A 16,791-nucleotide genomic window follows, 5' to 3' on the forward strand; every position below is an offset into this window, starting at 1 on the left:
CTGCACATCTGTTCGATGTCCCTTCTTGAAAACAGGTATGACCTGTGCCCTTTTCCAATCCTTTGGAACGCTACGTTCTTCTAGAGACCTACAGTACACCGCTGCAAGAAGGGGGGCAAGTTCCTTCGCGTACTCTGTGTAAAATCGAACTGGTATCCCGTCAGGTCCAGCGGCCTTTCCTCTTTTGAGCGATTTTAATTGTATCTCTAGCCCTCTGTCGTCTATTTCGATATCTACCACTTTGTCATCTGTACGACAATGTAGAGAAGGAACTACAGTGCAGTCTTCCTCTGTGAAACAGCTTTGGAAAAAGACATTTAGTATTTCGGCCTTTAGTCTGTCATCCTGTGTTTCAGTACCATTTTGGTCACAAAGTGTCTGGACATTTTGTTTTGTTCCACCTACCGCTTTGACATAAGACCAAAATTTCTTAGGATTTTCTGCCAAGTCAGTACATAGAACTTTACTTTCGAATTCATTGAACGCCTCTCGCATAGCCCTCCTCACACTACATTTCGCTTCACGTAGTTTTTGTTTGTCTGCAAGGCTTTGGCTATGTTTATGTTTATGTTTGCTGTGAAGTTCCCTTTGCTTCCGCAGCAGTTTTCTAACTCGGTTGTTGTACCACGGTGGCTCTTTTCCATCTCTTACGATCTTGCTTGGCACATACTCATCTAACACATATTGTACGATGGTTTTGAACTTTGTCCACTGATCCTCAACACTATCTGTACTTGAGACAAAACTTTTGTGTTGAGCCGTCAGGTACTCTGTAATCTTCTTTTTGTCACTTTTGCTAAACAGAAAAATCTTCCTACCTCTTTTAATATTTCTATTTACGGTTTAAATCATCGATGCTGTAACCGCTTTATGATCGCTGATTCCTTGTTCTGCGTTAACTGTTTCAAATAGTTCGGGTCTGTTTGTCACCAGAAAGGTCTAATATGTTATCGCCACGAGTTGGTTCTCTGTTTAACTGCTCAAGGTAGTTTTCAGATAAAGCACTTAAAAAATGTCACTGGATTCTTTGTCCCTGCCACCCGTTATGAACGTTTGAGTCTCCCAGTCTATATCCGGCAAATTAAAATCTCCACCCAGAACTATAACATGGTGGGGAAATCTACTCGAAATATTTTCTAAATTATCCTTCAGGTACTCAGCCACAACAGCTGTTGAGCCAGGGGGCCTATAGAGACATCCAATTACCATGCCTGAGTCTGCTTTAACCGTGACCTTCACCCAAATTATTTCACATTTCAGATCTCCGTCAATTTCCTTCGATACTATTGCACTTCTTATCGCTATAAACACGCCTCCCCCTTCACAGTCCAGCCTGTCTCTGCGGTATACATTCCAGTCCGAGTTTAGGATTTCATTACTGTTTACGTCTGGTTTCAGCCAACTTTCTGTCCCTAGTGTTATATGGGCGTTGTGACCGTTTATTAATGAGAGCAGTTCTGGGACCTTTCTATAGACACTCTTGCAGTTTACTATTAGCACGTTAATATTGTTATTCCCTGTTGCATTTTGCCTTCTCCTACCTTGCCGCGTCTCAGGAGGCATCTTGTTGGGCCTAGGGAGGGAATTCTCTAACCTAAAAAACCCCCATGTGCACTCCACACGTACTCCACTACCCTTGTAGCCGCTCCCGGCGTGTAGTGCACGCCTGACCTATTCCGGGGGACCCTACATTTCTCCACCCGATAGCGGAGGTCGAGAAATTTGCACCCCAGATCTACGCAGAATCGTCTGAGCCTCTGGTTTAAGCCTTCCACTCGGCTCCAAACCAGAGGACCGCGATCGGTTCTGGGAACTATACTACAAATAGTTAGCTCAGATTCCACCCCACGAGCGAGGCTTTCCACCTTCACCAATTCCGCCAACCGCCTGTACGAACTGAGGATGACCTCTGAACCCAGACGGCAGGAATCATTGGTGCCGACATGAGCAACAATTTGCAGTCGGGTGCACCCAGTGGTCTCTATCGCCGCCGGCAGGGCCTCCTCCACATCTCGGATGAGACCCCCCGGCAAGCAGACAGAGTGAACACTGGTCTTCTTCCCCGACCTTTCCGCTATTTCCCTAAGGGGCTCCATCACCCGCCTAACGTTGGAGCTCCCAATAGCCAATAAACCCCTCCCCCCGTGTGCCTGCTCGGACCTTGCTGAAAGAGCAGCCACATGTCCACTCACAGGCAGAGCGGGCCATGCCACACGGCCAGCCTCCACATTTTCCCTCCGCCTCGTGCGCCGCGAACGCCGCTGAACCTGCCACTCTCCTTGGGGAGAGGGTAGCCCAACCACGCCCCGTACCCGCGAAGATGTCTCGACAGCAGGGACAGTAAAAGGTAAAATTGAAAGGCAACAGAACAGCAAAAGGTGAAGAAACTGTTTCAAGGAAAAACTGAACAGGAAATACTGAAACTGTAAACCCAACAGACATCAAACTGCCGAACCCACGTAGAATGGAGGTCCCCTGAGGACTTTACTTCTTCACCATATCAAAGGCATATAAACCTTTTTCTTACTCCATTTTGGGGTCTACTAAGAATACTGCGTACGGATGTGGAATACCCACTATTTTAAATTGTCCACACCATCTTGGGGGGGGGGGGGGGGGGAGAATTTGCGAGTCTCTTTCTTTATATTTGGACTGTGGTGATGATGCTAAATCAGTTGTAGCTCATCGATATGGAATATTGTTGTATTCACATTCTCATTGTATCTCTTAACTCTGATTTCTGCTTGCTGGTGAAAACTATTAGCCACTATTTTCTGTAGTTCTTCTGTTTCTGTCTTTCTTACTGCTGGCCATTTAAATAATTTTAATAGGATTTCACCATTAAAATTTTTCAATACCACATCAACGAGAGATAGTCCTGTAGATATGTGCAGTAGTTCATTTCTGATTATTTGACACTCCGAAATCATCTGAGCCTATGTAGTATGTTTGCAGAACAGTATGTTCTGCACAAACGCCTAAATTCCTTCATTGCTTGCTCACAAGGGCTCGATAATGGGTAGTATTTTGAAGAAGCTTTATAGCTCTTCACCTACATAATAAAGCACCTTCCCCTACTGTTCCAGCTTGCTTCTGACAGTAACAGCATTTGCTCACATTGCCGCAGCATTCGTCCAAAATAGTCAGTGTTTTCTGAACATTTGGTGTTTCATTAAATTCTGACCCTGCTCTAACACTTCTATATCTAAGATCTGATCATTTAATGTCTTTAAGTCAATCGTATACCTATTTCTACTGGACATTCGTTTTGTTTCTTGCTAGGTCACACTGTTTATTTACTTCAGTCTGTAACTCCTTAGCCAAATTACAAATCCACACTTTGCATATTATAAATAAATATGCAGATTTAACAGTACTTAAATGTCACTTCTTATTTATGTCTACACCATTTTAATTCTTTGGGAGTTTTAAACTCAGACAAAGCATAAGAAATCTCAGTTATGTACTGAGTGTAGCTCACTGGATGATGGAAACAGCTTGCTGCACCTGTGAACATTGACTGTAGATGAGCTGCCATCGCGTCGATCGACAGCAGTTGTAGTGGTGTCATGGACAGCCAAATCGGTTGTAGCCCTCCGGCCCAAGACAGGATATCATCTTAGACAAACAGTGAAATCTTCTTGTATTCCTGTGTCCTATTTGACTCGAACATGGTTGTATTTACTGCCGTCATCCATGTTGCTATGGGCCAAAATATTTAATCTTTAATTCCCTTTTAAATTTAGAACCGCTATTGGAGTCCCATCACAGTCAACATAGTGAAATGCAAAATAGTTGGTATCAATGGTGCATTTCCTGTATGCATTCTGTAACTCTCCTGTGTTCAATGTCAGAAGATCTACTTAACAAAATTTATCTTGGTCACAATTTTTGATACTAGTTCCACCTAACAATGTTGCAGTAGTCTTCACAGGACTTAGTATACTTTTACTTGTATGGATGCTGCAAGAGAGCGTCAGTTGTCTTCCAAGTAAGTTCTCTTAAATGATGTAAACTACTGATCTTTAAGCATTCTGTATTAATACTTTCTCTAACAAAAGCATTGTGTCTCAATATACAACCTTATGTACAAGGTAGGTTGACAGGCCGTTTTAAAACTGATGTAGTTTGGATAAGATATGGACAAGAAGTATGTCAGTTTTCATGGCATTCATTGTAGCCATGGCCCTCTCTTTTTCTCCTTTTCCGTTAAACACCTTCAAATAATGACACCAAGGAACATGTGGTCCCGGACAGCACGTGGAAATGCTCACTTGCTACCCCACCTTGTAGATGCGATGAGTTAAGACATTCTCCCATCCGCACATATTGTACCAATATCTCACAAAGGAGGTTGTCTAGAGATTTACTTCTACAGGATGTCATGAATGTCTTTCATCATCTCAACCACTAATCATCCGATCTTAACCACACGGAAAATACTAGGGTTTATTCGGAACAGTGGGTGGAATGTAGCAATCAACATTTCTCGTTGTTGAATCTGTAGAATATAATCATCGACTTGTAATATCAGGATCGATATGGCATACCCGAAGTGACACTCTTCTTCACCGCATTGTGGTCATTGAGGCTGATGTTATAGTTTTAGTTTGATATTTTCTGGGGTTGACTTAATTTTTTGTATGGTGTATTTATGTTAGTAGGCTCTTCAGTATGATAGTATTTTTAAACAAGAGATTTTTGCCTCTTGTCTTTAGTTTCCCACACCAAAATGATCAGTGGTACTCGTGGTGAGGATTTAATCCATCCATTGACCTTAACAAAGAATTACAACTTCTTAGGATTTTATGAAAGATTTTTGTGAAGATTTGAACATATAAATTGTTGTAGGCTTCACTCAGAGCCTTCTTAACAATAACATGCATAAGTTGTAATTGAGTTTCATCAGTTTTTGTAAATTCCCTTTTGTGGTAGGGATGTGCGGTGTCCAGGCTGATGCCAGCCTTTGATTTCGATTTTTTGTGTAGGTTATTAATCCAAGCTTCTCCCTTGGACTCATGTGGTTCAGTGGACCCCTTTCTTGGTATTAGCAAGACAGAAAAATATGAAATAATCCCACAAGCGTAACAAAAGACCTATGTAACAGTGGTCAGTAATGTTTAACTGCTAGACTATGGAGATTACCTGTTGAGTTAGTGACACTCTACAGCTACCATATGTTTGGGATATTCATTACTTTTGAATTTTGACTGTCTTTGTAATACTGATATGGTGGAATATGGTGGCTGATAGAAATGTCCAGGTACACTGATATCGGTTGGGCTTAATATTTGCTGTTTGTTGTTGTAAACACTCAGCTTCATGAAGAGTCTAACCTGTCTTCCCGGGTGATATTCCCAATTTCTGCCTCTGGTTTGAGCCAATTCAGTTCATAGTTTTATGCGAGCATAACAGTTTCCTTAGAGAGAGTAGAGTTCTGGGACTTTTCTGCAAACTATTTGACAGTTAATTACAGTTGCTTCAGCATGTTTTCCTCCATCTGTATTCTTTGATCAGTTTCAGTGATTCGGTCTTCAAATGGCATTATTTTATTGTGTAGTTTTACCTAATTTTAAAACAGAACATGTGTACTTCATTCATGCTGTGCCACCCAAGTGGCCATTAATAGTGCATACGCAATCTTCGAAGACAGTACTTTGATCATCAAGCGCATTACACATGCACGCGCGTGCCGCCCCCCCCCCCCCCACCCCCCACCCCCTCCCCCTCCGACCCTTACACACACACAAAACTTTCTCATTGTGTAGTTATTTAGTTTTTATTACTTTTGGGTAATCTTATCCCTGGTTTTGCTTTTTCACTAATTACAGTATTGCTTTATTGCTCCCTTTATTTCATTTTATGCTGTGGTAGTATATTTATCAGGCCAGAGATGTCATTTCAGTCATCTCCTAATACTGTAAGCCATTGTAAGTACTTATTGGGAATTAATGTTCATTCCTTACCCTGCTAATGGCTCTGCCCATTTTCTCTAAGGTGTGATATGCCACTGTTTTCAACAATCTTTTCACTTTATGCACATTATTCTAAATAAAATTATCTTCAGAAAATCATTAATTTTTTGGTCATGCTCTACACACAATATTCATTTGTTTAACTACAGTGTGTATATGACCCAGGACAATCGGGAGATCTGGGAAAAACCCAGGAATTTTTTCATCCAGGAGAAAACTGAGAAAAGCCCGAGAATTTTTCAGAATTCCGGGAATTTTTCATTGTTTTAGCTAAATTTTTGTAATGTTGACTGGTAAGAACCAATACTCTAACAAAGGATATTACTGTGTCCTGCTACTGCAGAATAATACTGCAGCAATAAAACATGGATGAGAAAATAAATGAAAATAAACTTAAATTGCAAATGACATGCGCCATATAAAAAAAATCATGCTCATACAAGTGTCTGCCAACAGCAAAATGTGTCAAAGGCTTTAGGAAGACAATGCAATGCTTTATAACAACAAATTGCCTCTGATGAGTTGACGTTACAACTGTTTACATTAGATTCATTTCAGCAGTTGCAAGCGCCCTCGTGTGCATGCGCAGTTGAGTCGTGTGTGAGTAGTACCTTCACCTGCCTCTGGCTACAGTAATGTGGCTGTTGGCTGTGTAAGCAGTAGCAGCAAGCAGCCACATTCTACCCGGAGAAATGGGGACTTCACACAAATTATGGAAGAATATCACGATTCCAAATTTATACAGAAATCTCATGCTACTACTTTTTGATCTCATGCCTGAGAAACTGGAGTGTGTGAATTAAATGTGAAACTGTTTCCTAACATAAAGCATTTTGCTTATAATAGACCAAATAAGCATTTCATATTGGTACTTCGTGAATTATATTCTGTCGTGTTATCAAAATTACCATTATTGCCAAAATAGTCTCGCTTATTTGGTGTGTGTTACAGTTGCTGAAATATTAGAAAAGCCTATTTTGTTTTTTCTAGCAGACTGTGATGAAATAAATGTAGTCAGATTGAGAAACCACACCAGTCTTGGGTACTATTTGTATTAACAGCTTTTCCGGTATTAGACAATGACATTTCAATTTTTCATGTAGCAAAAGTTTGACAAATTTTAGTGAGCTAATAGATTCTTTCGCACAAAGGAAAGCGCACCATCTAAAGCTGTAGCCAGATAAGAGAGAAGAAAACGCTAGGACCTAAGGGTTGAAGAAATGTTTGATGTCTTGCTAGTCTCTTGTTTTACTGGTTAAGTTATTAGCTAATAGGCAATAAAGAGTGCAAATTTTCTGAAGAGTTCTTGTTCTCCTGGTTACAAATAATCCAATCCAGTGTTAACTGCGAGATTTTTTTAAAGAGGGGCAGAATGTCAAACCAGCCAACTGGGAGCAGGAGAGGCACCACAGGACATTTTAACTTCCACTGTCCTGAATGTAGCTTGATGCCATCCATTGCTAAATATACACGTTTGAGTTCCACAGAGTGAAATACACTGATGTGCGGTTGAAGAATGCTGTGTGAAGAGCATGGCACTGCATCGTGGCTAACTTAATACCAAATAACATGTCTTACATTTCCTCGAAGATGCAAGGGTTGGAACTTTAATAGTGGCAACTATTTATTTACAGCTTGTACAAAATAGGTATGTGCTTCAAAGCTTTATTGGCCTTCAAAGTAGTCACAAGCATTGTGTATAACCCATTGCCAGCGATGTGGAAGTCGTAGGATACTCTTAGCAGTGCCAGATGTGTTGACAGTTCAAGTGGCGCGGTCTATTGCACGACGAATTTGGAGCAGTTCTGAAGCAGATGCCCTAAAGTGTTTCCTTCAGTTTAGAAATCAAGATGAACACACGAGGGCTTAAGCCAGTGGAATGCAGTAGGTAGTATAGCACTTAGCAGCCACATCGGTCAAACAAATCAGTAACAGTTTGCACTGTATGGTTGTGTTCCAAAAATGAACACCATAGAGACAGAAGTGATGACAGTTTCTGCAGGACCTGGCCATGATTTTGCAGGACAATGCTCAAGCATGTACAGTGCAAGCTGTTACTGATTTGTTTGACTGATGGGACTGCTAAGTGCTATACCACCTACTGCACTCCCCTGTCTTAAGCCCTCGTGAGTTCAACTCAATGTCTAAACTGAAGGAAACATTCCACGGCAGTCGCTTTAGAACTACTACAAATTCATCAGGCAATAGATCGCGCCGCTCGAACTGTCAACACAACTGGCACTGCTAAGAGTATCCTACGACTCCCACATTGCTGGCAACGGGTTATACACAATGCTGAGACTACTTTGTGGACAGTAAAACTTTGAAACATGTGCTTATTTTGTACGAGCTGTAAATAAATAGTTTCCACTATTAAAGTTCCAACCCTCATATATGTTTTATGTATCAGACTCTTCAGAAAGATGTGCACTACAAAATGAACGTATTTTTGTGAAGTTGTTTCCTTTCAAATTTTTGATGTCCTATCTCAAACGTTCAAGTGAGGAGGGAAGGGGGGGGGGGGGGGCACTATCTAGTATTGCCCGGAAAGATCGTAGATCCGGGGCTGATGCGCAGAGCAGTCTTGAGTTATAGTGGGGGAGGGGGAGGGGGAAGGGGGGTAGTCTTCATGTGATCTGTATTTACATTTGGTGGTTTTGCTGTTTCCTCTTTGTTTACTGCTCTCACATCAAAGGAAAACAAAACGGATTTCTGTGGCTGGGAGCTATCAGGTGAATTAAAACAGTCACATAATTATGGAAGGCTAAAATATGATATTTGTTTCAGATTTTATTTTATTTCCAATTCCCTGACAGTCAAGCATAGATGCCTTGCAGGGCAATGAAGTTATATTTGTCAGTTTGCCTAACTATTGGCTAGTTTCAACCATCCTCTTCATTTCAAGTGCATATTTTCATCTTCTAGCATGTATGGTATTATGTCATAATGAAGAACCAAACATGAGTTAATACAGTACTGGTACTCCAAGAAAATTTACATCCCGAAAACCACACTGAAACGCTTAATATCAGGTCGAGGCCTACTTAATTGGGAGTCTGTACATACGAATGTGCACTTTAAGCTGAATTATGCATTTTAATATGGTTCACGAAATTCCGACGCTCTTTGAGTATCCTCTGATGTCTTGTTTCAAAAAATGGCATAATGTAAGATCTTTTTCCACAAGATGAACTATGTGCGTGAATGTACGATGAATTTCTTAAATCATAGAGCATTTGACTCTCATTTAAGAATCAGCTCTTTGATGTCAAACTATTTAGAAGAATTTTGAGCCCAGAATATCAGAGATTTTTGTTGGTATTAAAACAATTTTACCGGCGCATTTGTGTGATGTATCTTAAAGTGTTAACACGCGCAAAAAAAAGTGAACAATATAAGTGAAAGCTTAGCTTCTCTTCCAGCTTATTAATCTACCGAGACAAATATTATATGTGAGAAATTTGCTTTTCTTGTAGCAACACTGTGCATATTAATTTAAACCATTAACTTTCCCTGTTACGGTTTGTCTTGCTACTTAACAATGATTTTGCTATTGGCTGACTACATCACGTGTCCTGTACTCTGAATATCCACTGTCATTGGCTGGCGAGATCACGTGACATGAGCTGTGACTGGTTTACAAAGTGCCTCGCATTCTCTATTTCAATGCTTCAGAAAGTAACATGCGGTGTCTGATGGAATTCAAATTTAATGTGTATTTTTAACCAGGAAATCCGGGAAAAATCCAGGAATATTTTTTTGTTGTTCACGTATACACCCTGAACTACATTGAGTTGTTATCAAAATATTATCATCTACATTTAATTTTTTCTATCTGTATTCATCACAGTTACCTCAAGCAAGGGAATTTTGTTCACCTTAAAGAAGTGCTTAGTGAAAGGGCTTTGGTGCTGTCAGTAAATTAATAGTTCAGATAAATATATAAAATCAAAGGCAGTAAATAATTGCAGTAGTGGAGGTAATCATATCTGGTAGATTAGCTACTGGTAGGTTCAAACAGGTTGCGAGTATAACACTTTGTGAACTCAGTTGGAATCCGTAGAGGGAAGATGATATTCTTTTTGCAAAACATTATTGAGAAAATTTAGAGCACCGGCATTTGTGGCTGGCTGCAGAAAGATTATACTGTCACCATTGTACATTCTGTGTTAACGGCTATGAAGACAAAGTTAGTAAAATTAGGGCTCATAGGGAAATGTTTAGACAATCACTTTTCCCTTGCTCGATTTGCGAGTGGAACGGGAAAGGGAATGCCTAATAGTGGTCAAGGTACTTTCCACCATGCACCATATGGTAGCTTGCAGATTATGTATGTAGATGTATATAAGAAAAGACAGGCATGTTATTATGAAGCAAAAGGGCAGTGCTTGCGAGGCAGAATTAGTTTGAATGATAAAGAAAGACATGATATGGACAAATACGAAAAAAATATGCACAAAAGATGTGTGACAAATACCAAGCCCATGGTGTCAACTAATTTGTGAACCTGGGGTTGAAAAGAAAGAGGGAAAACATGTTTACAGGTCCTTGGCACCATGTCCTGTAATATGTACAAAATAACTGGTTCTTATCTGTGTTGCAGGATCTCCCCAATGCAAAAAACAGTGAGGAGATTGCAGACATTTTAGACCTGAACAGCATTCCTGCTTCAAAACATAAAGTTCGTGTTGTGGGTACTACAGCCATACCTTCAACTGAAATAGCGAGGCATCCTTCAATTTTGGAAGTGCAACAAGCTCTTTTCAGCATGACAAATGTCTAAGTAAAATAAATTTCTTTTGTGTATTTAAAATAAATGGGTTGATTGTGAGACAGTATTTCACAGTATCCTGCTGTTCTTTTTTATGTGTAGACTAGATGTTTTATACATAATGATTTCGTATTATTGGAAATAGGACATTTGTGCTATTGCATTTGCCACTCTTTCAAATGAGATTTATTGTACTTTCTTGTGTGTGTAAAACTGAAATTTCAAGGCTGATTATTTAGATTACATTCCACGGGGTGTCTGAAGTGTGCAAATGTATACTATGGACATGTGTGATTTTGTTAATGACAGGATTTTGATTGGTAAATATGTCACTGTATGAGCAATTCTTGGCCTAGGAGTCTGTCAGAGTAAGACTTCGTTTTACAGAATCATTTTGTCATCAACTGAGGCTCAGAATAATAAAAGTGCTTTGGAATTATCTGCTGTGTCTCTATTATCTGCTGGTGCAAAATGAAACATGGTGATTGTTTTCCTTTATGTTGCCACAGCCAAAATATAAGGATGCACAAGATGAATAAAATTAGTTGTGCTAATGTTTAAAACTGATTATTTCAACAAATAACTTTTGAATTTTAAGAAAAAAATAAGGAAAGACCAAGTAAAATAAAATAAGGAAAAAGTGTTGTAGCTATGAATGAGAGAGACGGAGTAAAATCTGAGCTTGATGAATTAAATTTGTAGTTTTCTTTGTCAATTCTTGTACTCCTTTTTTAGAATATTCATTTCTATGTGTTAAATCCATTTTATCGAATCTCTTAATTTCAAGTGACTTTTACAGAATTTACGAGTCTTAAGTTCAGTTCCAATAATTCAGTCTGTGCCAGCAGCTTGGGTCTCTCAAACCAATTCTGCAGTTCTTTATTTGTAATAGGCCTACTGAATCTCAGTTTTTGTAAATATATAATAGAGAAAGAAACTGATGATGAGACTGAGAATTACTGGTCCTGTAAACATGACTTGATGTAACATTCTTGACTGCCTGTCTCAGTACTTTGAAATTTTTATTAAACTACCTGAGGTATTCTATCAGTACCTTCTTGCCTTATGTCTGGTAACAGGCAGTCTCTTATATTTAATCTAAAATATCTATTTATTAATTTTGTAAATGTATATCATTATAATAAAAACTAATGCATTTACTGTATTGTGTGTTTTATATATCTGAAAATGTTCAACATAAACTCAATGCTTTTAGATACTTTCTATATAAATTTTATCACATTACACCAGTCCACTATCATATGCCTTTGTGACAGATCTCAAAGGTTGAGCTAATAGATTGCAGCATTTTAACCAGCTTTGATTTCGTAGATCATTATTTGCAGACAAACATTATCTTGTGAAAAACTATCCAAAGATAAAGTTGTAACTATAACTATTGATGTTGTGACTCAAATTTTAAGATCCTCTTCCTTTCCATCTCCTGCCTTCTTTCCATGACATCCATGTAAGGAGCAATAAACACTTCATCTTGGTGTTGCTCCTGCAGCTTTGTTCACATTATTCTGCATTTTCACTTAAACATTTCAAAATTAGAATTTATTGGTAAATTCACCCATTAATATGTCAGAATTGAAATTACTAAGAACTAGCTATATAAAAAATTACTAAAAAATACTTCAGTGCACAATCGTGGTGGTGAAGTCATTGAGAGGGCATCAATAAATGCTAGATTTATAGTGGAAATGTCACTTGCTACCTTATGAGAATGTAATTACGGGAAGTTTGCTCAGTATTGTGCATGTTCTTATTTAATTCCATTTGCAAGTTCAAGACAATTCTAGTCAGTTAATGGACTCGGAAAAGGTATAGTTACAAAACCATAATGAAATTTGTCACTTCGTGATTTGTTTGGAAGTATGATGATTCATAATTGCATTAGGTCTTATAGGAAGAGATATATTTTTGTTTATGTGATTTAGCATTTAATTTCCTGTGTTTCATTTAATATTAAAAAGGTAGATTGGTAGATCACGTGACTAATAACGAGGTACTGAATAGAAAGCTGTGGCCTGACCTGACTAGATTAAAACATTCTGAGACATCAAGGGGTCACTAATTTAGTAGTAGAGGGAAAGGGGGGGGGGAGCTGCAAAAATTGTAGAGGGAGAAAAAGTGATGAATACATTAAGCAGATTCAGAAAGATGTAGTTGCAGTAGTTATTCAGAGATGATGAAGCTTTCACAGGATACAGTAGCATAGTGAGCTGCATCAAACAAGTCTTGTGGGCTGAAGACAACAACAACAATAAAAAGGTAGCTGTCGTAATGTATGTTACTTTCTCTGTATACAAGCACCCGTATTAAACATCACTTGCAGCAGCATAGTCATTGATTGGTCTATCTGTGACTAAAATTAGTAGCACAGGGTGTTTAAAAAAAGAATATACGTATTTCAAATGCATATATTTATTAAACATTAAGACATACAAATATGAAACTTTACACACACATTTATGAATCTCTCAAGTTCAGATTACAGATGTTCAGTGTGTCCTCCATCAGTAACACGAACAATGTCACATCAATACTCAAATTCCTCCCATACTCGGACAAGCATGTCCTTGGTCACGGATGTTATGATCGTATGGATGCAGTTCTTCAACTCTTCAAGGTTCTGTGGGAATGGTGGTACATAATTGTTGTCTTTAACGAAACCCCATAGGAAGAAGTCAGACGATGTCAAATCTGGTGACCATGGAGCCCAGCTGAGACATGCTAAGTCGCCAGCTCTTTGTCGACCAATCCAACTGTTCGGTAGAGTTTCATTCAGATATTCACGCACTTGGTGACTACAGTGAGGGGGTGCCCTGTCTTGTTGAAAAATGAAGTTGACTTTGTGCAGCCTCAGAAACAACCAGTTTTGTAACATAGTGAGATACTGCTGACCTTTAACCATCTTTCCATAAAAGAAGAATGGGTCGTAAACAGATGATCGGGATATTGCACAATACACATTAACTTTGGCTGCATGTGGGTTCTGTAGGCCCCAAATTCGAACATTGTGTTTGTTTACCTGACCATTAACATGGCAAGTCACCTCATCACTGAACACGATGCGTTGTGCAAAAGTGTTATCATTGTCAATAGCATCAAGAATCTTGTTACAAAATGCGACACATTTGTTTTTGTCATCAGGACGCAGAGCTTGTAACAGCTGTAACTTATACACCTTCATAACCAACCGATGTTGCAAAACACGCCAAATTGTTGTTGTAGGCAGTTGTAACTTCAGACTGGCATGACGAGTTGATTTTGAAGGACTGCACTGGAATGCAGTTTGAATTCGTGCAACATTTTGTTCAGGAACACAAGTGCGGCCAGGACTCTTTCCTTTACATACACAACCTGTAGCTAGAGTCTGTCGATACCATCTGCGAATGTTCGACTCATCCTCTCCCCCCCCCCCCCCCATCCCTCCCTCCCTCCCTCCCTCCCTCCCTCCCTCCCTCCCTCTCCCTCCTCCATGATTATTCTGACTTGTTTGATGCAGCCCGCCACGAATTCCTCTTCTGTGCTAACCTTTTCATCTTGGAGTAGCACTGGCAATCTAAGTCCTCAATTATTTGATGGATGTATTTTAATCTCTGTTTTCCTCTATAGTTTTTGCCTTCTACAGTTCCCTCTAGTGCCATGGAAGTCATTCCCTCATGTCTTAACAGATGTCCTGTCATCCTGTCCCTTCTCCTTATCAGTGTTTTCCACATATACCTTTCCTCTCCAATTCTTCACAGAACCTCCACATTCCTTACCTTATCAATCCACTTAATTTTCAACATTTGTCTGTAGCACTGCATCTCGATGCATCTAACGGCTATTAATATAAACTAGACTATATTCGTTTCTCCAGTAGTCGAGCCAAGGCACAGCGATTGATAGCTTGGACAAATAATAATTTGTAATACATATATTCTTTTTTAAACATCCAGTATATTTGAAGATATCACTTCATGTTGTTTCTGAAACATTAGGAATGTGAGCCATTGTACACAAAGTGTCTTAATTTATTAATTTATTTATTGATTACATCCTGAAATTTTCCAATTCATTTGTATGACCATCTGTTAGATCAGTATGTATTATTAACTATCAGCCTTTTGGTTCTGAAGAGATTACGTTTAAAAATGCTTGACTGTCCTCTGCTAGAATATTGCTGCATTGTAGGATCCTTTCCAGATAGGATTGACAATTGACAGAAAAATTTCAAAGAAGGGCAACTTGTTGTGTATTATTGTGAAATAGCGTAGTGTGTGTGATGGATATGATACAAGAGTTGGGGTTAAAATTGTTAAAATGGAAGTGTTTTTCTGTTGCAGTGAGACCTTTCCCTGAAATTACAATCACCAAATTGATCCTCTGAACACAGAAATATTTTGTTGATGCACACCTACTTAATAAGAAATGGTCATTGTAATAAAATACTCGCATGGAAAGATTCAAGTATTAATTTGTCCTGCACATTGTTTGAGAGTGGAATGGAAGAGAGAGAGAGAGAGAGAGAGAGAGTGGAATGGAAGAGAGAGAGCGTAAAAGTGGTTTGATGAACCCTCTGCCTGGCACTAACGTGTGAATTGCAGATCACTGATGTAGATAGTTTTTGCAGTTCTTAACAAGTCTTAGTGTTATCCTTATCTTCCGCTAAGTGAATAAATTCCTATTAGTGTTAAATAAAGTATTAATTTTGTTACATCACATTGAGCAGTTTGCCATATTTAAAACTAGAAAACATCATCAAACTGTCAGTATTTCAAACCATAAGGTATATTTTAATTTTATTTCTGTTCAGATGTTATTCATTATGCCCAAGATATTTTAATCCAGATTATATAGTCTTACCAAGCCTTGCTCATCCTTGAAATCCATGAAGATTCAAAGTAATTGTCAAGACCCCCTAGCTTCTTTTTGAAACACTGTGTGGGGTGCAGACAGTTATGAATTTTTATATCCTTAACAGTTACTGTACTTTCAATATCTGTACTGAATCCATGCGTACTCTAATCACATTGTAATGAAGCCAGGGGACACAGACGGACAAACTTCTTCTGGCATCTTCAGCTCATGAACATAGCAAAATTCACCTGAAAGGTGTTGTCATGTCACGTTGAAACTTTTGGAAACTTTTGGACAGTTCAGTATTATTGGGAATAAAACCAGTGGAACTAAGAAATAATTCTTGTGTGTTCTGAAAACCCTTCCATAAAGTAGTGACTAATCTTTTACTCTAAGCCTGAACAGTTTCTACTCATCTCAAACCAACAGAACAACATTTATCCAGCTAGAGTCCATTAACATCCAATAGGCACATATTCTGACTACCTGCAGTTAAGCTAAAAGTTTGGTCTCCATGTTGTGCTTGTGTCAATCAGTAGGCAGTACACAACAGACGAGAACAGAATACAAAATTAATTTACCAAAAATAATTTCTTTTAAAGTATTCATGAAAGTAAGAGGGTGAGTCAAATGAAAACCTTAAATGTGTAATAACAAATCGAAATTTTGCGCCGTTATCCTGTTAGTTGGTAAGCATGCTACAAACAGCGTGCAGAATGGCCTGTAGGTGGCAGCTTAGTGCAGATGCACACATACCGTCGCAGTATCAGTATAAAGATGGCCGCCCCACTTGCAAATTGCACCAGGGAAGAATAGCGTTCTGTTTTTGCGTAGTGTAGGTGTGGAACCTATTGAAATTCATTGACGAATGAAGGTTCAGTACGATGACGCATGTTTGTCACAGCAGCAAGTCTACGAATGGAGTAAGAAGTTCGCAAATGGTGTGGCTTCAGTGGAAGATGCTCCTTGTCCAGGTCAGGCACAATAAGTTGTGACCCCACAGGACATTGCAGCTGTTGAAGCCATGGTGAAGGAAAACCTCCAAGCGACACTGAATGACATTGCAGCGTGTTTACAGATTATTCGTGGATCAGCACACCACATTGTGCATGATGTGCTCCAGTTTCACAAAGTGTCTGCAAGATGGGTGCCACGGCAGCTGACTCCTGAAATGAGAGAACAACGTGTTGATGC

The 16,791-nt window shown here is 39.1% G+C and overlaps 1 protein-coding gene across 1 annotated transcript in view; it reads left to right on the plus strand.

The window, feature by feature from the left end:
- Positions 1-11,911, plus strand: part of LOC124620624 (ADP-ribosylation factor-like protein 3) — a 55,929-nt gene extending 44,018 nt beyond the window's left edge. The window contains exon 4 of the mRNA XM_047147082.1: positions 10,579-11,911. Within this exon, the coding sequence (XP_047003038.1) occupies positions 10,579-10,758 (180 nt within the window). The 3' untranslated portion in view covers positions 10,759-11,911. The remainder of the gene's footprint in view (positions 1-10,578) is intronic.
- The last annotated feature ends 4,880 nt before the right edge of the window (positions 11,912-16,791 follow it).

Source organism: Schistocerca americana, chromosome 1 (genome assembly GCF_021461395.2).
Source record: "Schistocerca americana isolate TAMUIC-IGC-003095 chromosome 1, iqSchAmer2.1, whole genome shotgun sequence".
Classification (NCBI taxonomy): Eukaryota; Metazoa; Arthropoda; class Insecta; order Orthoptera; family Acrididae; genus Schistocerca; species Schistocerca americana.